Here is a 26,297-nt window from a genome sequence, read left to right as displayed (position 1 = left end):
ACGTTTTTCTTTTCGGTTCACAATAAATAATAATCTTATGACATGTTTGAATGGATTTCTACTCCTGTTTATTCGGAAAAGATACATATATGAAAAAGAAATTATTCAGAACTTCAGTAGGTCCAACATTTTAAAAGTACATGTATGTATGTTTGTATGTATGTATGTATATATAATATATACATATAATATGTACCCGTGCGCACATATATACATACGCGAAGCATAGGCGTACAATTTGCATAAATATAAACCATTTTGTAGGCCCATAAAATGAGAAAAGCACATAACTTCAATGAAAACTTAAATTTTAAAAAAAGAAAAATCAGATAACTATATTTTTTTATATTATTTTATTATTTTTTTTTTTCAATCATAATAATCGCCTCTTCAATTTTTTTCAGTACAGTATTTTCTTTTATAAATTTTTTATTTATTTTCCTACATATTTTTTTATGATAATTTATTAACTTTTAACTCACCTACCTTTTTATTCATTTTTATAAAATTAAAAGTGTACGTTTTAAGAAAAAAAATTAGAAGCTGTTATGTTTATATGTACGTATGCGTGTAAAGCGCCCTTTTAAAAGACCAGTACTATTCATATTAGTTCTTTTGTATTAACATAAATGATATATATGCATACATTTATTATATATTCGTTTTTAATTAAATTAATACAGCACTTCGACCATTCCGACATCTAAGCAGTATTATATTTTTTTTTTTTTTTCTTTTTACTCATTATTTTACACCGAAGTCTATTAAAAGAGAAAGAGCGCTTTACTTTTATAAAAATGTGCTTTTGCCGTTCCCTTTTGCCTTTGCTTTACTTTTTATTTTTATATTTTTATTTATTATTTTTTTTTTTTATTTCAACCTTTTGGCATCCTTAAATCATGTTTATAATGAACGCTTACGTATTCGCGTATGTTTGTAGGCTTCCACATATTATATCCACATGAATACATACATATATGCATATATATATTTACTTATATTATGTATATATATGTACCATGTATATACGCACATGCACCTTGTTATTAAAATTAACTTTAATACAAAAAACGTCTTATATATGATACTGTATATTTATAGATACTTTTCCTTATTGAACAAACCCTAACAAAACAGATACTGTATTATTAATTTATGAAAGTATTCTTCTATCTATTTATTTGAAACGTAAAAGAGAAAACGCCATAAATTAACATTATAAATTAAATTAAATTAGTAATGTAAATGGTTTAACTTATTTTTTTATTTATTTTTTAAGAATCAAGATGTTATTAATTTTTTATTTATTAAAACCTATGTGTGAATTTAATAGAATTTGAAGCTAAATTTTTCATCTCGTTTATATTCTTCATGTTCTTCTCTATTCTTTTTTACTTTATTTTTTTGGTAAATGGAAATATATGAAACTCCGTAGTAGCAAAGGAGAGAAGCTAGTTTTACCGTAATAACATTTAACAAACATTTAAACAGTTAGACTAGTGCTTATTTTTGTAGTTTTTTTATTTTTATTTTTTTATTTCTTTCTGTTCCTCCGGAAATTTCTCTCATCAACACGTGTACATTTCGGTTTAATGACATAATGAAGGATAAGGTTGATACGCACAAGAGGTCAATAAATTTTGATGAGGATGATGAATCCCAAAAAAAAATAAGAACAGTAGAAGAGGATGAAAAGAAAAGAGAAAGAGAAATGAAAACAAATGATAATTATTCGTCCATATATGTAGAATATGAAAAAGGAAGAAACAAAAAACTAAAAAATAATATAGAGTATATAGAATTATTAAAAAAAGACGCTAGACGAAAATATTTAAAGGAAAGAGAAAAAGAAAAGTTAAATATTACAAAAAAATTATTAGATGATGAACTGTTATATAGTACTATTAAATTAGAAGGAAAAGATATTAAAGAATTAGAGTTTAATAAAAAAATTTATAATATAGCTAAAGAGAATATAAAACTACGGGAAAAATTAAAAGAAAATTACTATCACTTTCAAGAAGATTTTGATAAGAATGATAATGTCAATAATCATACTAAAATAGAACAACTAAAGGAAAATAGACAAGATCCCTCTATATATAATTATGACCAACAAATAATCAATAAAGGCATATTAAAGTTTGGTTCAGGTGCTATGATAAAAGAAAATTTAAATTATAACAACCTTGTTTTTGACGATGATTTTGCAAATAGAAAAAGCGTGAAAAGCGAAATATCAGAAGAAAATATAAAAAAAAAAAAAAAAAAAAAAAAAAAGAAAACGAAAATGACAGTGATGGTGATGGTGATAATAATGTTAACGTAAATGTTAATAATAAATATTTTGAAAAAAGGAAGCATTATTATAACGGGGAGGACGAAGGAACGCACGACAGTAGTAGTAGTAGTAGTAGTAGTAGTAGAAGCAGAAGTGGTGGTAGTTGCAGCAATCGACTTGATAAACGGAGCAAACGCAAAAAAAGGAAAAGTAAAATAATGGATGAGAAAGATGCAGAGAGGCACGTGGAAAAGGAAGAAGAAAGAAAGAAAAAAAAAAATAATAATAAAGTAAAAGAAGTGCAAAAGAAAAAAAAAATGAAAATACATGATAATAGTGGTAATAGTATTAGTAGAAGCAGCAGAAGCAGTAGTAACGGACCCCTCCCCTCCTCTGAAAAAAAAAATGAGAGACATGTAATAAAAAAGAACGGGTTAACAAATGTAGTAGAATTCGTACATTTAGATAGTCTGTATGGTATGAATGAAAAGGAAAAAGAATTACAAAAACTATTTGAAGATATTAAAAAAAGAAAAGAAAAAAAAATGAAAAAAATGATTGATGAAAGGAAAAGGTTACCTATATATAGCTATAGATATGATATATTAAAAGCAATAAAAAACAATAAAATTTTAATATTAGTAGGAGAAACAGGAAGTGGTAAGAGTACTCAGTTAACACAATATTTATATGAATGTAAATATCATCTATATGGTAATATAATATGTACACAACCAAGAAGAATTGCATGTATAGCTATTGCAAATAGGGTAGCAGATGAAATGAATGTAAAAATAGGAAAAGAGGTAGGTTATGTAATTAGATTTCAAAATAAAACAAGTGAAACAACAAAAATCATATATATGACTGATGGAATGTTTTTGCGTTTGTTATTATATAACCCAACTCTAGATGATATATCTGTTTTAATTATTGATGAAGCACATGAAAGAGCTTTACATACAGATATTATATTACCAATAGTAAAAGATATATGTAATTTTAGAGAAAATATAAGAATTGTTATATCATCAGCAACTTTAGATGCAGAAAAAATTTCTACATATTTTAATTGTGCTCCAATATTTTATGTACCAGGAAGGAAATATAATGTTGATATTTATTACACTATTAATAATGAGAGTAATTATTTGTCAGCTATTGTAATTACAATTTTGCAGATTCATATAACACAAGCAAAAGGTGATATTTTAGTATTTTTACCTGGACAATTTGAAATAGAGTTAGTTCAACAAGAACTAGAAAATAAGTTAAATGAGCTAGCTCCAAAATTTCGTAACATGATCATCCTACCAATTTATTCCTCCCTACCTGTGGAATGTCAAGCGCGTATATTCGAAGACATGACTGATGAGGACCACGGAAAAAATGAGCAGGATAGTAAGGACAAACCGAATGACAGTGGAAGTGGAAGCGGCAATGGTAAAAGCAATGATAACAGCAATGATAACAGCAATGATAGTGGTAATGGAAATGGTAACGGTAGTAGTAGCATCAATAACAATCGCAGTAATAATCGCAGTGACAATCGAAGTGATGACAAAGGAGAAAGAGCTGTTAAAAGTAAGGCCATAATACCCCCAGAAAGCAGTAAAAAAAATAAGAATGAAGAAGTAAGATTAAATACACAGAAATTTAGAAGAAAAATTATACTGTCAACAAATATTTGTGAGACAAGTATTACGATAGAAAATATTGTATATGTAATAGATTCAGGATTATGTAAACAGAAAATTTATAACCCTAATTCAGGAATAGAATCATTAGTTACTTTACCTTGTTCTAAAGCATCAGTTAATCAAAGAACAGGTAGAGCAGGTAGAAAACAAGACGGGAAATGTTTTCGACTATTTACGAAAAAATCTTTTATTGATTTAAGCGACAATTCTATCCCAGAAATTCAACGTTGCGAAGTGAGTAGTATGATTTTATTATTAAAAAGTTTAGGTATGGATGATATTATAAATTTTGATTTTTTAGATCCGCCATCTCCTGTTGTTATAATAAAAGGTCTTGAACTTCTCTACTCCTTAGGTGCACTAAATGATGAAGGCAATTTAACAAGAAGTGGGAGAAAAATGGCGGAATTCCCAACAGATGTAAAATCTAGTAAAATGATTTTATCTGCTTCGGAAAAATATAACTGTGTTGATGAAATATTAAATATCACATCCATGCTAACACATGCAAACAATATCTTTTATGTTCAAAAAGGGAAAGAAAAAGAAGCTGAAAATGTTAAGAAAATGTTTACAATTGAAGGGGGTGGAGATTTTTTTCTTTTTTTAAATATTTTTAAACAATGCGAAGAAAATAATTTTTCCACTTCTTTTTGTTATGATCATTTCTTACAATATCACACACTTATAAAAATTAAAGATATAAAAACTCAATTAACAAGCATATGTGAAAAAATTGATTTACCAATTACATCATGTGGTATACAAAAGCATGACTCTATTTCTAATATTAAAAAATGTATTATAAGTGCATTTTTTACCAATGCTGCCTTACCTGTTAATAAACATGAACTTAAAATAATAAAATTAAATCAGATCGTTAGTATTTACCCCAACTCAGTTCTTTCAAAAAAAAATATAATGGAAGAAAATCAGAATGCATGTATTATTTTTTATGAAGTTATTAAAATAAATAAGTCCTACATTCGTCATAATATACCCGTTAATAAAGACTTACTGTTTGAAATTGCCTCCTTTTACTTTCTTAGTAAAAATGAGTAAATTCGTTCGAATAAGTACCAGTGTGCTGGTATGTAGTTATTTTGTTCGCAAAGTGCACATATGAACCTACATGTAATTGTTACACGTTTAAGGCAAAAAGTTGTACAAGCATTTCTCTATATATTATTAACATGAAATATAAAAATGTTAAAGTAACTTCGAACGTACGAAAACATAAATTGAAGTCAGGGAATTTTAATATGACAACATGACCATATCAGCTTTTTTTTTTTTTTTTTTTTTTGTGAAGAATATATAGCCAATAAATTGTTTCAAAGTCATGTAGAACAAAAAATAATTATTTTATCCATACAAGAATAACAGCCCAAAGGTTTAGTATAAAATAATTTTAAGTATATATATTCCATCCAAACAAAAAATATTATCGCATATGTGTGTATATATTTATATACAAATAAATATACATAAAAGAAATGTGGGAAAAGAACAGAAAAAAAAAGGAGGATAAGGGATAAATAATAAAAGAACGCAAAATTGAAGTTAGCAGTATAATAGGTATCCCTTTCAAGTATCTTTAATTAGTTCACTTTTTTAACATACGTATACCATGAGAATTTCTCCTAAATATTGGGAGCATAATACATATATTTAAATAAAATTCTGATAAATTGTTGAATGATGTGTCCTTCAAAATATATAATAATAATTATTGTACGCCTTTATTATTTAAATTATTTAGTGAATATTAATTTAATTATATAACTTTTATTATTTACGCTCTTTTTTTTTTTTTTTTTTAATTGTAGCACATGAGAAAAATATATATACATACATATATGTATATACGTTTACACATAAGAAATTATCCTTCCAGAGAAAGTATTGAATATAATATTTTATGTAACATCTTTTTAATATTTCCATTTTTTTTATTTGTAGGCTTTATACCAATATTCTCATAATTTATATTGTCTTTTTATTTTTTTCATGTTCCCCCATATTTTGGTCCTTATATTCATATTCTGCAATATATTATGGATGAGTAATAAATATTATTTCACAATATTTATTAAGTAGTAATAACACACTTTTTGCTGTTCTTTAATTTTGTCAATATTTACCATACATTTGCAAATGTTATCTTTCATTTTATATATTTAGAACATATATATATATATATGTATACATACATTATTTTTTCTTTTCTTTTCTTTTTTTTTTTTTGTGTATTTATTTTTTTAATTTTACATTTGTATTATGTTTGTTTTTGTTATATTGCAGTATATTGTACGCCAATTTAAAATAGTAGTAAAAATAAAGCTAAGCAATATTTTATGTGTATTAATCCTTTTTCCACCCCATTTTACGTTTATAATTACGTAAATTTTATAACAAAATAATACACAATTCCTCACTTAAATAAATTATATTGTACAAATTATACGCACATGTGTAGGTATATATATATGTACACTTAATAACAAAACATGAACAAATTTACGTAAGAAGTGGTACAATTATCTAGTTAATTGCAAACATGATTTCTGTAAACCACAGTATTCTTGATCTAAAGCGTAACAAATAGTTGTATTTTAAAATAAAAAAAAAGAGTTCAAAATTAATTCATGTTAACTGTATGATTATGAAAAGGAACAAAATAACGTTAAGATATTCTCCACAATATGAAAATTTGCAAACTGAAAAACTACTAATTAAAAAATTGCTATATAAATTATTTCTAATTAAAAAATTCCTAATTTTTTATCTGTTTAATTCAAATCATATATAAACAAAGAGAACACATAAAAAAAAATTCTTTTAAAAATATTTATTGTTCTGTAAATGTGCACGTTGATACGTCTATATTTATTCTTGCTACTTATAATAAAAAGACCTGTAATTATTAATTCATAAAAAATATATATATAAGAATGATTTGCATAATAAATATATCTTTCATATTAAAAAAAAAAAAGAAAAAAAAATTTCCTTTCTTCTGATCTTCTTGCCTTAATATATATTTCCTTTATTTTTTTAAAAAGCATTCAATATTTATATTTAGTTGAATAGTCTTTTGGTGATATAACTAAACCTCTTCCTTTTCTTGCCCCTCTAAAAATAGTTTCAACTATATCAATAAATTCTTGTTTATTATTCATGGGCCAATTAATTTTATTATTGTTACCAGTACCTAAATCTATCATCATGTGTTTATTACGATAAAAAAACATAACGGAAACGGGATCATATAATTCATACATTGTATTAAAATCAGGAACTTCAATTATATCTACTAAATAAATTACACAAAAATTTTTTATGTCTTCAGCTACTTTATATAATAATTCATCCATTTTCATACAATCAGGATCATAATCATGACCAAAACGTATACAAACTAACCTTTCTTCCTCATTTATTATCGCTTGATCAACGGCCCAGCCGCTATTTAAATGTTGCAGCATAAATGACATTTCAAAAATTATATAAAATAAAATATAAAAGTACTAAAAAATTACTAAGAAGTTTCTAAGAAACTGGTAAAAATTTATGAACTGTTCATGTAATTTTTGAACGTCATATTTTAAAAAGTATATTTTTTAAATGTATATTTTATTTCTTGAAATGTTATTTAAATGTGTTAATTGCATCTTTATAATATATCTTAACAAAAGAATAAAATGTAAATATGCATATATATTTGTTTAATTCATTTAAAACCAAAAACATGTTATTAAAGTAGCATTTATAATATATACTGTTATATATATTTATACTTATGTATATTAAAAATGTACAAAATGGCCATTTATATTTGGCAAATAATTTTGTACGTTACCAAAAGTCTCCAAAAAAAATTGGAAAAAAAAATTTTTAAAGAGAATATAATAAGTTGAAATAAATTTTAAATAAGAAAATATTCATACAAATTATATATATACAATATTTTCACCTTTTATATTATAAAATTTCATCCAAAATTTAATTTTTCATAATTGCTTTAAAACACCTTTTACTTCCATAACAAGTGCAAATGAAAATGTACATATTTTTTTTTTTCTCCTACAAGGTTATTTTATTATATATTATTTAATTATTTTCCACAAAAATTTGAGAAGTTATTTTATAAGTGGAAGATTGTGTAAATTTTATTCACATCATATTTTATTACATGTATATATTACAACAAACTTACGATAATATTCTTTGTTTTATGTACAACATCTTAATTGTACAATATGACACATTAATGGGAATAAACTTTGGTGATAAGGACAAGATTCTTAAAAATAATATACATTTAATATTTTAAAATATAAAAATAAAGCAATGTAGTGAGAAATAAAATAAATGCATAAAAATTATTTGCATTTACAAAAACAGATTAAATATTATTTTACTGAACACCCAATTTTTAATTATAAAGCAAATTAGTCAACCTCCATCTAAGCATAACGTATTATAAAACGTTTTTTAAAAATGAGAAAACATAAAAATATGTTTATATTTCTCGAACATTACTTTATACGATCTTCTATTCAAATAAAGTCTTCAAACTGTTTACTGTTATCAAAAGCTTTTTATTTTATTATATTTATTTTTCTTTATTTCCCTTTTTTAATTGTCTGACAAAATTCATATTTATTAAATTAAACATTTTTACGATAATACGAAATTACACATCGTTTGGTTAATTATGTTCACATATGTTTATATTACTTGAGAGATTATAACACCATGAATTTAAAAAAAATATAGCATATATATATATGTTGTCCCTCTATTTTCTTTTTTTTTTTTTTTTTGAGACTTTTGAAACATTTAATTTTAAAAAGCTTATACTGTATTACTTCATTTCTATGTAAAACAAAAAAATTTGCGTTTTCCTTATACGTAAATTTCCTAAATATTATTTTATTATATATAAATATTTATTAATTCTTAATAATGAGGCAAAACACTTTTCTCGAAATGTGTATGGAAATTTTTTTTTTTTTTTTTTGTATAGAGCATGTGTAAGAAAATAAAAATTTTTGCAATTCGGAAGAAATATCATGAACAATTTTTCTTGAATCTTATTTTCTCCTGCTTTTAAATTTAATTAATTGTAATTTACAAATATTTTTATTATTAATTATGAGTATAAATTTTCTCATTGCTTTTATATATATATACACATATATACCTTTAAATTTTTAATGCTTATCTGAAGCTTGTAGAAAGGTAAAATTCCTTCCAGTGACGCGGAAAAAAAAAAAATTGACAAAGTATAAAGATTAAATTATTAAACAATATATATACGCATGTACACATATACATATATACAAATGTGTTCTACATATATATAAAATAAAATTAAAAATTTTTTAATTATAAACATTTTCATATTTTCTTTAATAAAAAAACCCTTAAATTTTTCTGTGCCTTGTTTTAAACTCCTCTATATGTTTACGTTTTATCATAATAAATATTTCAAACCAAAAGAACACAAACAAATATTAAAGCCCCGTACTATATATTTTTATGTACTTTATAACAAATGTAGAACATTAAAACACACTTAATTTTGAAAATGCTTTAAAAATAGAAAAACAACAAATAGAAAAAAAAAAAAAAAAAAAAATGTTGCAGCTAAAATATGTTACAATACTAGCAGTTTTATTTTACTTTTCTCTTCAATTTGTAGTACACAATTTTTTATATATGTAACATTTATTGCATGCACACAAAACATGTAGAATTATGCACAACAATAAATTAAAATATGTATACATATTCTTTATAATCCTGTTGTAACAGAAATTGATCTTTATATCCAACTAATTAATTTATTATTTTGTACATATATATATATTAATAGGCTCCGGTGCAAATACATTTAAACGAGTTCACTTAAAATGTGTGTGTATTTATATATCCCTGTTTTTTCATAATGTTTAGCACACATATAGTGTTGATTACAAGTAATTTTTATTCTATTAATTAAGGCTTTATTTTATTTTATTTTTATGAAAATGAATTTAAAATGGTTACATAATATATCACTTTTTAACGATAATAAACTAAATTCCAAAAAAAAATTTGTAAGGAGCCGAAAAAGGTTTAGAACCATAACATGGAAATACACAAAAACGATTGGACCTTTAGCTTCTTTTATATACTTGTTTAATCAGATCATCGGATCAGGTAATATACATATTTATGTAGCACTAAAAAAATATGAGAATGAGAATTTGGGCAATTTTTTGGTAGCTAGCCTGAGCTTTATAAAAAAATAATATGTAATAAAATATTAAAAAATGAAAAGAAATATAATGAAAAAAAAAATATATATATAATACAATAAAACTAAATAAAATGAAGTAAAAATAAAGAAAAATTAAAAAACAAAGTAAAAAATAAACAGAACGAACAGATTAAACGCATGTCTCTCCTTTATTGCATTTAGTGCGTGAGCCCCTCAACTTTCTTTTGATTCTTAAAATTTTCTGATTTAAACTAATATACCATATAAAATATAACAATAATAATAATAAAACAATTTAATGGTAATTTTTTTTTTTTTTTTTTTTTCCACATTTGTAGGTTTATTTGACATCCCAAGTTTAATAGATGAAGTAGGATGGATTCCAGTAATTTTTGGAAATACGTTTGTATGCTCAGTTGCTGTTTTTTGCAGTTTAATGATTTTAAGAGCTATGACAATGATACCAAAAAACAAAAATTTTGAGCAAAGAATTGAATATAGTGCAGTTATAAAATATTTTATGTCCAACGAAAAATATAAATTTGTTTCCTTTTTATATCATTTAGGAAATATATGTAATAATATATGTGGGATTCTTGTTATATCAAAAATAATTGATATATTCATTATTAAATTATTTGGTTTTACTATATTATTTCAAGTGTATCCTCAATTAAAAATAACAAAATGCTCTTTAAGTCTCTTGGATGCTATGTTCAATGGCTTTTACTATACAAGTACAGGACATTATGAAACAATAATAATAGGTGGTTTTACTATAGGTTATATTATTAATGCAATTATATGTATACATCTATCTTCTAAAGGTCTAGAAGAAACAATAAATTATCAATATGTTGTTTTCATGATATTTATGAGTTCTTTTCTTTATTTATCTATTTCGTCAACAATATATTTGCTTTCGGAAAATTACATTGATAACGCTGCTCCAGATAATAACGTGGATATAAACAATAATTTAATATTGAATAGAGCTTATTTTGAAAAAGATTTAATAAAAAATTATTACAGATATAATGAAGTAAATAATTTTAAAGAGGAGATAAAACCATGTAAAGACACATTTTTTCCTGAATGTTCAATTTCAATGTCACCAATATATGAAAAAATACCTTTTTCAAAACATTGCACAAAAAATAAACACATTATAAAGAACAATAATGTTTTAAATAAATATATTAAAAGAAGAGAAAGAAATAACCTATTATATTACAAAAAAGGAATATTTTGTTGTTCTCTTTTTTCTTTAAATCCTTTATATCAAAAAAAGGTATATGTATTTCGAAACAGTATTTTTTATATCACTTTTTCTAGTTGTTCTAAGGATTTAAAAATAAAAAATACTAACAGTAATCAGTATTTTTATTCTATATACAAAATCTATCATGAGAGGAACAGCAGAAACAATAACATTGAAAACTTTAAAACCATGACACAACTGCATAAAAAGAAGGAAGATAATTTTAAAAAGCAAAGAACAAAAAAAAAAAGTAGCCCGTTTTTTAAGAACAGTTTGGATGATAATGTTGACGATGATGATGGAGGTGGTGTTGACAGTCATAATGACCGTGAGCACGACGATAAACAACATCAAAGAGAGCAAAAATTCGCGCGAATAGAAAAAAAGGACGAAAAGGACAGCAAAAGAAATGATACAAATAACAATAGGAAAAATGGAAAACAAAATAAAATGTTTTTTAAAAATTTATACTATATGATTAGCAAAATAGAGGGAATAAAATCGTACTGTATGGGGAAAACCTTTGCTAATTTTATTGATTCCTATGGGTTTGTGGGTAATATACCTTCTTGGGGAAATGAAATTACGGATGACGTTAATGTTTCGAAAGCTATATGGTTTGCTGTCATTTTTAGTAGTATTTTTTATTTTATATTTGGTCTAATATTTTGTTTGAATAATTCTTTTCAAAATATTAATACATCTATTTTGCATATTTTTAACCTGGTTGCTGTAGCACCCAAAGTTATTACGGGTTCTATATCTATGCGTTATGATTTAATGAATTTAGATATATGTTCTGATAATGCAGCTTTTTTTTTTGGATGTGTAGCACCCTTTTTGTTTGCTTGGATATTTTCGAATGGAATTCTTTTTTCAAATGTATTTAATTATATAAGTCTAATTTGTGGTCTTTTTTGTAATTTCTTATCACCTGCGTTTGCATATATTTCAGCCTGTGAAAGTAACGAATCTTTTTACAAAAACCCGCTAAGAAAATACACAATTGTTAACAGAAAAAAAACGGTATTTTCCTCGAGCTCCGATATTCGAAGGGCACTGGGCAATATAATAGACAATTTCGATGATAACGATGAATATTATCAAGAGGAGGATGTCCATAGCGAGAAAAAGGAAGATGTAGTGGAAGAGGACAACCAAGCGGATGAAATAAAGGGAAGTATAGAATACAATAAACCACTATCATTAAATGAATCATTAAATTCTGCATCTAATAGAAGTAGATGTGTCAATTTTATAGATGGGGAGCATAGTCCTAAAAGCTACCCTAAAGAAGTCAACGAGTTCGATAACCTTTCAAATAAAATATCGCAAAATTTAAAATCATTAAATCTCGAGGATACCATTTCACCTTCAAAAAAAAGAGATATTAATGTAAATGACGAAAATATAAGAGGAACCGATATTGCAAATACTTGTCATGAAAAAAAAGGGAAGAAAAAGAAGGGAGTAATGTTTGCAAATGAAGTAAATGAATATTATGAACAAACTAATATTGAAATGAAGAACGTACTAAGTTCATATGATACTACTCAGAATGTTACTGATACAAACGACGCGCACAAGTATTACATTGACACAAAAGACACTCACACAAATGATGCACACACGAATGCAAATGTTTCAAATAACAAGGATAAATGTAAGGGGAAAAAGAAGGTTGCTTTTTCTAAAGAATCGCATACAACGAATGATGATGATAATAATCTTACGAGCGAAATATATTCCTCCGAATTTCTAAAATATAAAAGAAATTCTAGAAACATTAAAGAAAGAAAAAATACAAAAAAAAAGTTCATGTTTGTAGATGAAGTTGAAATGTATGGGGATGAAGACACAGATAAAGAATATAAAAAAAAAAACCAAAAAAAGGGAGTTACATTTTTTTATGATTTAAAAAATGATAATGATTATTACAACGATCTTCAAAAAAAAGAAAATGTGAAAAGTAAGGAAGTAATGTTTAAAGCAGAGGTAAAAAATCAAATTGTAGAGAATGCAAAAAATAAGAGAAACGGGGGAAAAAAAGTAAAGTTTTCAAACGAATCGCCAAATTCTAATGAAGAAAATGATGTAAGAGAAAATCGTGAATCGAATATAACTGAAAACTATGAAAAATGTTATTATTTAAATGAAGAACAAAAAGGAAATTCTCATTTTACGAATGGCACAGCAAAATGTACTGAGAGTGCAACAGAAAAGTGCTATATCAAAAAGGATAATAGACACCATTTATTAGCTGAAAATAAAAAAAACATAGAGTCCATAGCATTAGACAATGAAAAATTCGTTCTACAATATAGTAATAAGAATGATATTAATGTGATGAAATATAAAGCATTAACAGAAAACGAAAAAATTAGAAGTGAAAATATATGCACAAATTCATGCTATGATATGAGCATTGTACATGGCCAGCCAAATGATGATCAAAATTGTGTACACGAGACATTTACGAATTATAAGATAAAGATAATAAGCAACAATAGCTGCATGAAGGCTTATTATAGGAAAAATGCTGAGAATGATGAACACTGCAAACACTTCGAAAACGGAACAGCCGAAGCTAATTCTGAAAGTAAGAGCAATATCAACGAATATAACATAAACCTTAAAGAAAAAGAAGATAGGAATAACTCCAACCTTGTTCATGTTCATTTTGAACAGGATAAACAAAAAGAAAGCTCCTTTCTTGGAAATAATATGGATAATCCTAAAAACGTCTTAAGTATGAATAAAGCATTTGACAACTTTGCACTGTTCGAGAGAAATTATAGTGACTCAGATATGTACAATAATAATGTGCAGAATGAAATTAAAAACTTAGAACATATAGAAAACGATATTATAACAGAAAACAGGAATTTTGATCAAAATGAAAAAGTCTTTAAACGCCAAAGAGAAAAACTAAAACATCGTTATAGATGCAACATGACAAATGTACAAGAAAATTTATATAATTTAGACAATTTAGTACAGCATATAGAATCTTTGAATCTTAAGGACAAAAATACGAGCATCCCTTTTGATAACATTACATTAAAAAAAGATGATATAAATGATGAAATAAATCTTCATAAATGTAACACTTTAAATGAAGCAAGTAGTAGCGTATCGGATGAAAGTAAACCGAGTGGTAAAACACTTACTGAAGAAACGTTAACAAATTATGGAAATGTATCTATTAATAAAAAGGTTTATTTCTATTCACAAAAAAATACAGAGGCTAATATAACCGAATTTGATACATCTGTTTATGCTTCCGCCAATATTATTGCACATGATACCCCCCCCGTTCATAGGTCAGCGAATACTACTGAAAATAATACTTCAGCTTATGATTTCCCTTTAAGAAAACTATATTCAAAAAATGATCAAATTATAAATTCCTCAACTGAAAAAGATAGTTTAGAACATGTGATGATGGAAGAAAACTTCATTAGTAATAATTTAAATGAAGAAAACTTAAAAAATTACAACACTTCAATGAACATGAAAGAATTAAATGACGAAAAAGTTTTAAAAAAAAGAAGCCCGCAAATAGGAATGCAGACATATCAAAGAGGAGAATATAATATTATTACAAAATCGGAAGAACAAATTGGTTTTAATAAAATTCAATCTGAATGTTATAATGACACAGACGTAAAAACGCAAAATTATACAAAGGATACGTTCATAAATAATAGTACCAATAAAACTGAATTTAATGTTTTGTTCAACAAGTCAGAGATGGGTAATGAAAAAGAGAAACGCGGCAATATAAATATACTTTCTGCATCGGAACAGAACTCATCAAATGGGTTCAAAAAAAGTGAAAAAAATACCTTATGTTATTCTAGTGAAAATTTAGTGGGTAAAAATGATAGTAACCAAGAAGATATTTTATATCCAAGAAATTATAACGAACAAAAAGGTTTATCCGTAGATATTACATTGTTACCTCAGGATAATAGTATAATAAAAATGAATATGAAAAGTTCAAGCTTAAACGATTCAATTAGGGACAACAATAATAATGGCAAAAACAATAACAATATTGATGATAGTAAAAGGAAAACATTATTTGTTAGACAAAGAAAAAAATTAAAATCCTCTTTTCATGCAAATGGAGGTATGATAATAGGGGATCACAAAGAAGCAATACACAAAGAACAAATTAATGAGTTGCGAAAACAAATAAGTAAGGAATCTAATATATTTGATTATTATAATAATGAGAAATGCACGGGTATTGTAAAACAGGAGGAATGCCAACAAAATAGTGGAGAAAATATAGATCAGAATAAGACAAACAAGGAAAACACAAATGTTCAAGATAATGCGAAACAAGAAATGCCTATAGTAAACATAATGAAATCCTACAAAATGTCATCCATAACTCCAAACTTAAATGTTCCATTAGATAATAATGGGGGGAGATCTAAGTCAAAGGGGAGGGTAGGAGAAACAAGACATAAAACGCAGTACGTGTTTAGAGATATATCAAAACTGTTAAGTGATATAGATGAACATAAATTAGAACCAATAGAGAATGAAAATATAGATAACAACGTAACAAATGAAAACAAGGAGAATTATATTGTGAAGCAAAATAATAACACAAATTATGATTCCAATAAAATAGTGAATCTAAATGAAGAAGGAAACGAAAATAAGGAAAAATTTCCATCTGAAGATATTGAAAAATCAGATATTATAAAAACAATTGAAAAAATATACACAGAATTAGCAAATAAAATGCATTCTGAGAATTCCGAAATTTCTACGTATGATGATAATGATGACACTGATTATGTTGATATACGTTATTTTAAAATTATAGATAATAATAATCCTGTTAAACATTATTACAATACTTTTCATCGAAGTAAAATCTTAGAAAGAAAAAAATATGATCATATCTATTCAAATAATATTATGATAGATAACAAAACAAATATGGACCATTTATGTTCCATATTTTTGTTTGGAAATCCTTTAGAAAGAAATGAAGAATATGAAAATAAAAAAAAAATAAACACACATGATGAAGCCCAACCTGCATCTAATGATTTTCAAAACGCAGCAACTGGTCGACAAGATAGTTATGATGCCACTACTACTTTTTCGACTACTATTAATTGTGAAAATACAAGAAATACATCTAATTCAGGTGTGTGTGAACATAAGGAATACGCTAAGAGTTTCCCCTCAGGAATCCTACAGAATGATAGTGAAATACTTAAGAAAAACATAATTGAAAATAAAAATTGTTTAAACAGTACCAAAAGTATCCTTTCTTTAAGAAAACGAAATGTAAATTTTAGTATACATAACGAAGATATGAATTCTCAGGTAATAAAAAAATAAAAATAAATACACATTTACGTACGGAACATATTCCAGTATGTTTTAAGTATCAAATAATGTAGTACATACATATATATTCTATAGTTTTATACATACTAATTTATATAATAATATACTTTAGTATAAATTTATTTTTTGTCTGCTATCTTTTTCCGTTCTACTTATATTATTCATTAAATTGATATCACCTATTAACAGGTTCATCCTGTTAGAATTTAAGATAATTATCCTTTTCGTTACAATTCTGCTGCACATATATATATACACTTAGATGTACAGATGAAAATTTTTAAAAATATATTTATATAATTTTATGAAAAAAATCCTTTTTTTTATATATTTTTTTTAAAGGAATTAAATGACATACTTCAAAGTAATGCTGTTGGAGATTTAAAGAAAAACAGTTCTGATAAAATAGAAGTAATGAAAATTAGAATATATGTATACCCATCCTTTCTTCAAAAATATCATGTAGAAACAACTTACGTGTTATTGGGATGTTTGACAGCTTTTTCATTTTTAGGAATGATAACTGATTTGTTATTTGGTTAATAATATAGATGTGTTTTTATACTATGAGAGTTTCATTTAAACTTGTATTAAGAAATATAAGAACCACAGAATGCAATTTTTTTTTTTTTTATGTAACATACCCAGATTCTATAAATTTCCCTAACTTGTACAAGCTTCAACTTTTTGTGTACCTTTTTTTTACACCTGCATGTTTCTTACTTTTTACTTCCAAGCATATGTGTGTACACGTATATTTGTGTACATGAACATATATGAACATTACATATGTACCTTCTTTTTTTTTATTTTTTTGTGTGTGTGCGTATTATAAATATAGCTGATGTATAAATTATCAAACAGGTTTTTTTACGTTCATATATTATGAAACTTTTGAATAATTTTGTATACTTAATTATATATTAATCCTTTATTCTTTTTATCCTATCTTATTTAATTTAATTTTATTTATGTATTTTTTTTTTTTTTGTATTGTGATTTTAATCTTTTTATAATGCACATTTTTATCATAATTTTGTTTCGTTCAAAAACTTTTTTTATATTATCCGTAATTATCTTCACATTATTAATATACATAAACAATATAATTGCTAATTCAATGAAAACAAGTACCATTATTTCTTTTTTTAAAGTGTTATTTGAGATATAATAAAATAAAAAGTATATACTTTTAATAGAATTAAAATTTATATAAATGTCTTACCATATTAGTTGTAACTATAATTTCACTGTAATATTCAATATAAAACCGTCAAAAATGATAGGTGAATATTAAGAATTTTCTTTTTCACATTTAGAAACATTTTTTTTTTTTTTTTTATCTATAGAATTGGTACTTCTCAAAAATTTTACTATATTTTTCCAGTGTACAAAAATTTAATTTGTCATTCGTATATTTATATTTTTATAATTTACTAAAATTCAACGTCTACATTAATTCTATGTAAAAATAAAAAATATATATATATTATATATACATAATTTATTTGCTTCGAAAAATTGAGAAATTCCTATTCTATATTTTTTTTTTTCCATAATGCAATTTTTTCTAACGTAAAATATATTAATTTTTTTAATATAGAGATGTTATATTAGATATTATACTCCATATTTCAACTTCTTTTTTATTTTACGCGTTTCAAGCATTTACACGCAAGAGTAAAAATGAAATAAATAAAAGTCATGTTTTATTTATAATGCACATAGACCATTCTATATAATTTAAATTAAAAATAGAAAAAAATGAACTCATTCAATAAAATTGTATATTTATAATTTCTATTTTTTTCCTTTTTTTTTTTTTTATTTTATCTTTATATTAAAATTACTCCTTTAATACATTACATAAAATATAATATATACATATAGTTTATTCTTTTATCCTCTTAAAAAAAAAAAAAGACAAAATTAAATTTAAACACAAAGTTTACCAAATAAAATCATTATATACACTCATAATTAATGATTTAAAATTATTGTAATTATAGGATATTTAAAATTTTTTTTTAATTAAATATATGATTTTTTTAAATGTTAAAAAACTGCGCAAATAGAATTATGTTATAATCTAAAATGCTCTCAAAAGACAGAGACAATTCGAAATTAAAATATAATATATTAAGCATATCATCAAATGATAAAGATCATGATGTTACATACCTATTAAAAAATACAGATGTGGAAATTTATAAACCATGGCTAAGCGAACAAAATTGTATATACCCGCAAGAATTTATTTTACAGATAAAACCAGCTAAAATAAAATATTTAGAATTTTTATCTCATGAATATGCCATAAGTAGGAAGATTGAAATATATATATCTAATAACAATAAAGATTTCTTAAAAGCTGGTTTTTTTAGATTTAATGACAACGCTTCAACAAATTATTGTGCTAAAGAACTTAAATATGTATATTTGCCATGTTCCATGAAATGCACATTTGTCAAATTACGGCTTCATAGTCCATATCACAACTATCTAAATGTCCATTCACAAATTGGGTTGTATTACATCAACATAATTCCTGAAGACATTTCTTTAAATATTACATCTGAGGCAAATACATTTCTTAAATTAACCTCCTCAGCTAATAAAAAAAATAAAAATTATAATGATATTAAGGTAAATAATAAAAAAGCACTCTTGCGAAAAAGGGAAGTAACTACGTATAGCTCAAATCTCACTGACAATAATGCTGCACAGCATTTTACAGAAGAAGTACGTTTAGAAAGTTTTAAAAGATCGTATTCTAAATGTGATATAAACAAAATTAGTTCTTTGTATGAAACATTAGAGAACAAGATAAAATGCTTTGAAAAAATAAAAGGTGAATGCGTTGCGAAAGAAGAGTTTAATACGGCGAATGAACTAAAAAAAATTGTAAATATTTTTATTTCTTTAAAAAATGTAATAACTTTCATAAAAGGAAAAAAAAAGAAATATGTCAGAGAAGAAAATTATGGAAAAGCTAAAAGATTAAAAGAAAAAGAAATAAAAATAAAAATTATAATAAAGAATATAGAAGAATTGAATATAATAAATAACTGTTCAAGAAAATGGTATTATGAATGGCTAGTTTTGTATTATAAAGAACTAGAATATTATGAAAAAGAGATAAATAAAATTATGTCTAATGAAAATATAAAAAAAAATTCTGCACTTTTTGATAATCACAAGAATGATAACGATAATGATGTTGACTTAAATAATATTCTGTTATTCATTTGTAGCGATAACGAAAAAAAAAGAGAGATGGGTTTCGACTTAGCTTACAAACCATTTGAAGATCGAGATAAAAAATATAAAAATTTTTGGCTTAACAATTTAGAATCCTTATGTTTAATTATTAAAAGAGGAATATCAGATCCGTATTATAATATATTTATAAAAAGTGTGGTCACTCTAGAAAAAATGCTAAATAAATTCCAAGATTACTTTTTAAAATTGGATAATAGACATGATGATCATTTTAATGATAAGAACATAAAATATCTAAAACATATAATTTCTTCACTATTGAAACGTTTAGATGATTCTAATTTAGATGTTGTAGACATTTGTATAAAAACAATAATGATGATGTTACATAACAATTTTACTTCTTTTAAAAATGTGTTTTCTATTATATTATCAATGTTGTTTTATTTTTTTTCTGCCGATGTAACATCAGAAATAAATGAAAAGATAATTGTTAGTTTAATGAGCTTTTACTACTCCTTGATTAACAAATACTATACATCTGTGAAAAATGATATTAATTTAAAAAAAGTACTCGAAATTATATCTCTTTTTCTTGAAGTAGATCTTGAATCAATAAAACAAACATCTTTGGATTTTTTTGTTAATATATATAATACTGTCGAAAATCGTAACGAACTTTTTGAAGAATTTTTATTAAATGTTTCATATGATACTAAGAATCTTATAATAAATAGAGTGAATCAAGAAGAAAAGGAGAACACGAAAACTTTAAAGAATGCCAATGATGAGAAAAACGAAAATGAAAATGAAAAACCCAAAAAACATTGTTTGTTCATAAATAATGATGAATTATTAAAAAAAAATTCTTATTTAAACAATAATTATCTTAACATCAAAGAGTTTACATCGTTTGAACATAATACAGAGAAAATTGATGAAAATGAAAATGTTAGTATCGGTGTTATAAGGAATAACAATACAGAAAATTGTACAGCTTTAAATATAAATATGAAAGATAATAGACTAGTTGATAAAAATTCAAAATTAACTTTTGTGGAAAATAGCCATTTAAAAAAAGAAAAATGTCCTAGTGAAATTCAAGAGCTACAAGATAATAGTACCACAGAAAATAAAGAATATGAAAAGGTACAAATGGTTGCAGTAAACAAAATGAAAGCAACAGAGACCGATCTCATAACCATAAGTAGCTTACATAAGAAGGAGGCCCCCATAAATGAACAAGTAAAACGTGAAAGCAGTACAAAACACGAGGAAAAGTTAACAAATAAAAGTGAAGATGTAGAAGATTCTACAAAGATAGATGATGAATACGACGAAACAAATGTACCTTCATTTACATGTAAATATTGTTTTAAGTATGATGAAGCTTTTACTGAAATAGGTTTAGAGAAGCACTGGATAAAAAAGTGTCCTATGCTTTGTACCTGTCCAAATTGTTTTTTAATTGTTGAATTAGTTGTCATTTATGATCACTTTCTATCTGAGTGTTCGCATAATCATATGTATACACCGTGTGAATACTGTAATAAAATTGTAAAGAAAAATTTATTAGATTCACATGTAATGAATGAATGTAATGGAAAGAAAACTGAATATCTTTCTTGTTATTATTGTTCTCTTTGCATTGAATCATTTGACATAGATATATGGAGAGCTCATTTTTTATCATGTTCTAAAAATCCTAGATTACAGTAATATTTCTTTTTTTACATACTAATTGTATTGTGTGGCATTTGTGTAAATCTTATTAAAGAGTAAACATATTGTCTTTTTTTTTTTTTTTTTTCTTTTTTTTTTTTATTATTCATTATTATCTTTGAATTTTAAAAATTAGTTTTATAGTAAATATAAAATTTTATTTTTGCTCTTGTTCTACAATTTTGTGAACGATATTATTTTTATTCCTATTGTCTAAAGGTGTTGTAATGAATTTTATTTGAATATAATTCTATTTATATATTAATGAATTCAACAAATTAAAAATATAACTAATACCAATAAAGTTCTTAATTACTTCATAGATAATTTTGTTTATTATAAATTTTATCAAATGAATAGTATTAATCTTTAAATATTTAATTTTCATATATCTGTAATATTTATAAATAAATTAAAAGATCTTTGTAGAATTAGAAAATAGGGATAAAGGGAAATACTAATAAAAAAAATTAAGGTGAAAAACTAGTTATGTCCTTTTCCAAAAAGTAAAACAAATATGATAATTTTTTTATTTCCCTGTAATATTAGCATTTACGAGAAAGTAATTTTGTGAATGTTTTTTTAATGATATTAAAATTTCAAAAAATACAAAAAATTTAATGCATAATGTAAATGCTAATCTTCATTTTTTAAATAAAAATTTTATATTTAATGATAAAGAAATTCAGTAATACGACATATACAATACTAGTTGCATTATAGAGTAGTTTTAGATTGAAATTTTACATTATTGCTTTTTAATGCATAAAATATAATAATAAACACTGTTGTATTTTTTAGTAAATACTTTGATTTAATGCACATGTATATATTAATTTTTCAAATGCACTGTTTCAACAAAATAAATGTTGTTACCATTTTTAAAAAAAGTTTTAAAATATTTAGAATGATGTCTATATATTAGTATTTTATCCTATTTATTTTTGTGATAAGTCCTGCTACTGAAATAGTACAAAATCAGAGGAATCCTATAAGAAATAAATAGTGGTACTAATTTCAATGAATTATTTTTTTTTATATATCATCTTATATATATAAAAACATTCGAAATGGATATAAAATGTATATATAATATATAAGCAATATTTTTTTTTCAGTAAATTTTAATATTTAATTTTTCCTAGTTTGCGCTTTAGAAAGATGAATATTTCTCTTATATCGATATATTAATAATTCAATTTATTTAACTTCGGATTGTATATTTTAATTTTTAGCATTTCTCTTTTTATATACGAAAAAATAATGAAAAAATGCATCACATATATTGTAATTATTATGTATAACGTATACAATTTACATTATATATATCTATCTATCTATCTATCTATCTTTCATTGTTTAAAATTTTTCATTAGTTCTTAACAAAAACAAATTAGCAAAAGTTTCTAGAGGAAATGTTGCATAATAACTGAAAGAACACATTCATATTTAATTTCCTTATATAACAGAAGTATAATTGACATATTAAAAATTTACACTTTTCTACATGTGCTAGTATATTTAAAAGGGCAGTTATTTAGAATTAAACAGTGACTGTAATTTCCAGAGAAACTTTGATTTTAAAATATTGTATCTATTTTTTGAAAAACTTTTTTACAATAGAAATTTAAATAATGATATATATATTTAACATTATATCGTAAAAAAAAATGTTAATGAAATGACCATTTTCATGTGAAATTCTGATTCATTGAAAAAAACACAATCCAAATAGCTATATACACACGTATATATAAAATGCTTATGTGAAATAATTCGTAATAATGTAAAATGATAGGTAATACTATTATATATCAATAAAAATTAAGGTGAAGTAAATATATTGTTTTACAATTATTCATAAATATAAAAGCGAGCTTCAAATGAAATACAAATTTATTTAATTTGATATTCACCTAAAAGTAAAAATTAAATAATCCATACTTAATCGACAGAAAAACAAAATTAATTAAATAATTATAATGAAAAAGACATAAAGATAAATATACAGTAACACAATTTCATATAAAATAGAAAAAATAAAAATGAAAGGATTTTATGAATATTTTAATTACTAATAATTTATAAATTATTAATAATAAAGTTATTCATTATTCTATAATAAAAAATAATTAATATTCATAAAAAAATATTACAAGATTGATGTAATAATATATATAATATAATAGTAAAAATAAATAAAATAAAAATAAAAAATATATATAATTAATTATTTTATAAAATATTATATAATTAAAAATATATATTAAATAATTTAAATTAATTAAATATAATATATTTACACACTAATATTAATTTTATATAATTTAAATAAAAAATATAATTAAATTTAAATATTATTTATTTTAAAATTATATAAAACATTTTAATATAAAATAAAGTTAGTATATTACAAGCAAAATTAAAAAATAAAATATATTTATATCAATAAAATTATTTCGATTGTTATTGTTTAATAAAAAAAAAAATTAATTAAAATAAATATATATTATAAATAAGAAAAAATTAAAAATAATTATATAATAATTTAATTAAAATTAAATAATAATAATTTAATATAAATAATTAACATAAAAAATATATAAAGATATAATATAATTAAAATTTATTTATTTAATATATTATAAAAAACTAATTAAATTAATTAATTAAAATAATTATGTATATTTATAATTAATTTTAATTATTTTAAATAATAATATAAAACAAAAAATAAATAATAATATTAATATATAAATAAGTAGCAAAATATATAATTTATAATAAATAGGCATAATTAAAAAATATTAATTAATTTGTTAAAAATATTTAAAATATATTGATATATTTTGGTAATTTATTTTGTTAATATATGGTAACATATAATATTAATTTTTAATTTAATAATTAAATAAGAAATATAGTATTTTATATTTTAATATATGTTGTTTAACATTAAATGAATATAATTAATTATAGTAAAATAAATAATATATTTAATTTTAATAAATTATATTATTATACATATAATATAAACATATTAATTAAAATAATTAAATATAATATTAAGATAATTATTTATTGGATACAATAATATATAATTATGTATAATCCATTCCAAAATATACTATTTATTATAATTAAATAATAAATAATCATTCTGTATAATTAATTAATAATAATAAAAAAATATATAACTTAAATAATAAAATATATATATTAAGTATTAATTAATTTTGATTTTATTATTATATTAATTAAATAATTTATTATAGATAATATTTTAATAAAAGATTTTATATTGAAATATAAACAATTAAATTGGTAATTAAATGTATAAAAAAAATTATAATATACAAGTTAATTTAAATATATTTATAAATATTAAAATAATATGTTTTAATTAAATATAATAACTCGATTTATAATAACTAACAGATAAGTATAAATAATAATTTTAAATAATATTATTATTTATCAATAATTCACTTCTTTGTGTATTTTTAATGAATAATTTATAAAAATGATATGAAATCAAGAATTATTTTAATTACTTAACTAATTATAATATATATATATATTATATTCTGTAATTTAATTTATTTATAATATAATAATAATTTTTTAATTATACATTTTATTAATAAGTTTATTTTTTGTGTTTTATTTATTTATTTATAATTTATTATATAATTATTTTCATTTGAGTATTTTATTAATATATTTATTATATTTAATTAATATATATTTTTATTTAATAAATTATTAATTACATATAAAATTAAAGTATATTGATATATTTATTTATTTATTTTTAATAATTATTTTTAATTAAATATATATATTTTCTAATTTATATGTGTATTTTATTTAACTAATTTATTTATATGTAAATAATTTATTTTTCATTTTGTTTAACTAATTTATTTATATATAAATAATTTATTTTTCATTTTATCTAATTAATTATTTTTATTTATATATTTAATCACTTATATTTTTTATTTACTAATTTATTTGTTTTATTTGTATATTTATTTATATTTAATTAATTTTATGAAAATAAACTTTATTTAATTATTTAAATAATTAATTAGTTTTATTTTAATGTAATTATTTAATTTAATTAATTAATTTATTTTAATTAATTAATATGTTGTTGTTTTTTTTTTTCTAATTAATATATTTTATTTGTATTAATTTAATATGTCTATTTTATTTAATTTATGTATTTATATAAATATTTATAAATAAAATGAATGTATAATAATTAAAAAAAAATCAATAAATTATTATTTTATAAAATAAATTATTTAAATTTTATAAATAATAAAATTAATAACCTTTTATATGTAGTATAGAATTAAATTGTTTAGTATATAATTAAATAATGATAGTTATTTAATAGTTTTAGATACTATATTTTTGTTTGAAAATAGCTATGAAGGAACTGAATAA

The 26,297-nt window shown here is 22.6% G+C and overlaps 4 protein-coding genes across 4 annotated transcripts; 3 read left to right on the top strand and 1 right to left on the bottom strand.

Annotated features, from left to right (window-relative positions):
• Positions 1-1,600: 1,600 nt before the first annotated feature.
• Positions 1,601-5,043, top strand: MKS88_005707 (pre-mRNA-splicing factor ATP-dependent RNA helicase PRP2; the record flags this gene model as incomplete). Its single annotated transcript, XM_067218994.1, has 2 exons — positions 1,601-2,308; positions 2,362-5,043. The coding sequence occupies 2 exons, from the start codon at positions 1,601-1,603 to the stop codon at positions 5,041-5,043; spliced, it is 3,390 nt and encodes a 1,129-aa protein (XP_067070913.1).
• Positions 5,044-7,049: 2,006 nt separating this feature from the next.
• Positions 7,050-7,478, bottom strand: MKS88_005706 (mitosis protein dim1; the record flags this gene model as incomplete). The annotated part of the gene is made up of 1 exon (XM_067218991.1): positions 7,050-7,478. The coding sequence occupies one exon, from the start codon at positions 7,476-7,478 to the stop codon at positions 7,050-7,052; it is 429 nt and encodes a 142-aa protein (XP_067070912.1).
• A 2,541-nt stretch (positions 7,479-10,019) lies between these two features.
• Positions 10,020-17,438, top strand: MKS88_005705 (amino acid transporter; the record flags this gene model as incomplete). Its single annotated transcript, XM_067218990.1, has 3 exons — positions 10,020-10,191; positions 10,591-16,871; positions 17,238-17,438. 3 exons carry the CDS (start codon positions 10,020-10,022, stop codon positions 17,436-17,438), a joined length of 6,654 nt encoding a protein of 2,217 aa, XP_067070911.1.
• Positions 17,439-18,989: 1,551 nt separating this feature from the next.
• On the top strand, positions 18,990-21,836 carry MKS88_005704 (uncharacterized protein; the record flags this gene model as incomplete). The annotated part of the gene is made up of 1 exon (XM_067218989.1): positions 18,990-21,836. The coding sequence occupies one exon, from the start codon at positions 18,990-18,992 to the stop codon at positions 21,834-21,836; it is 2,847 nt and encodes a 948-aa protein (XP_067070910.1).
• Positions 21,837-26,297: the final 4,461 nt, after the last annotated feature.

Source organism: Plasmodium brasilianum, chromosome 14, assembly GCF_023973825.1.
Source record: "Plasmodium brasilianum strain Bolivian I chromosome 14, whole genome shotgun sequence".
NCBI classification, from domain to species: Eukaryota; Apicomplexa; class Aconoidasida; order Haemosporida; family Plasmodiidae; genus Plasmodium; species Plasmodium brasilianum.
Note: the sequence above shows the minus strand (reverse complement) of the source record. Positions and strands in the feature narration are given on the sequence as shown.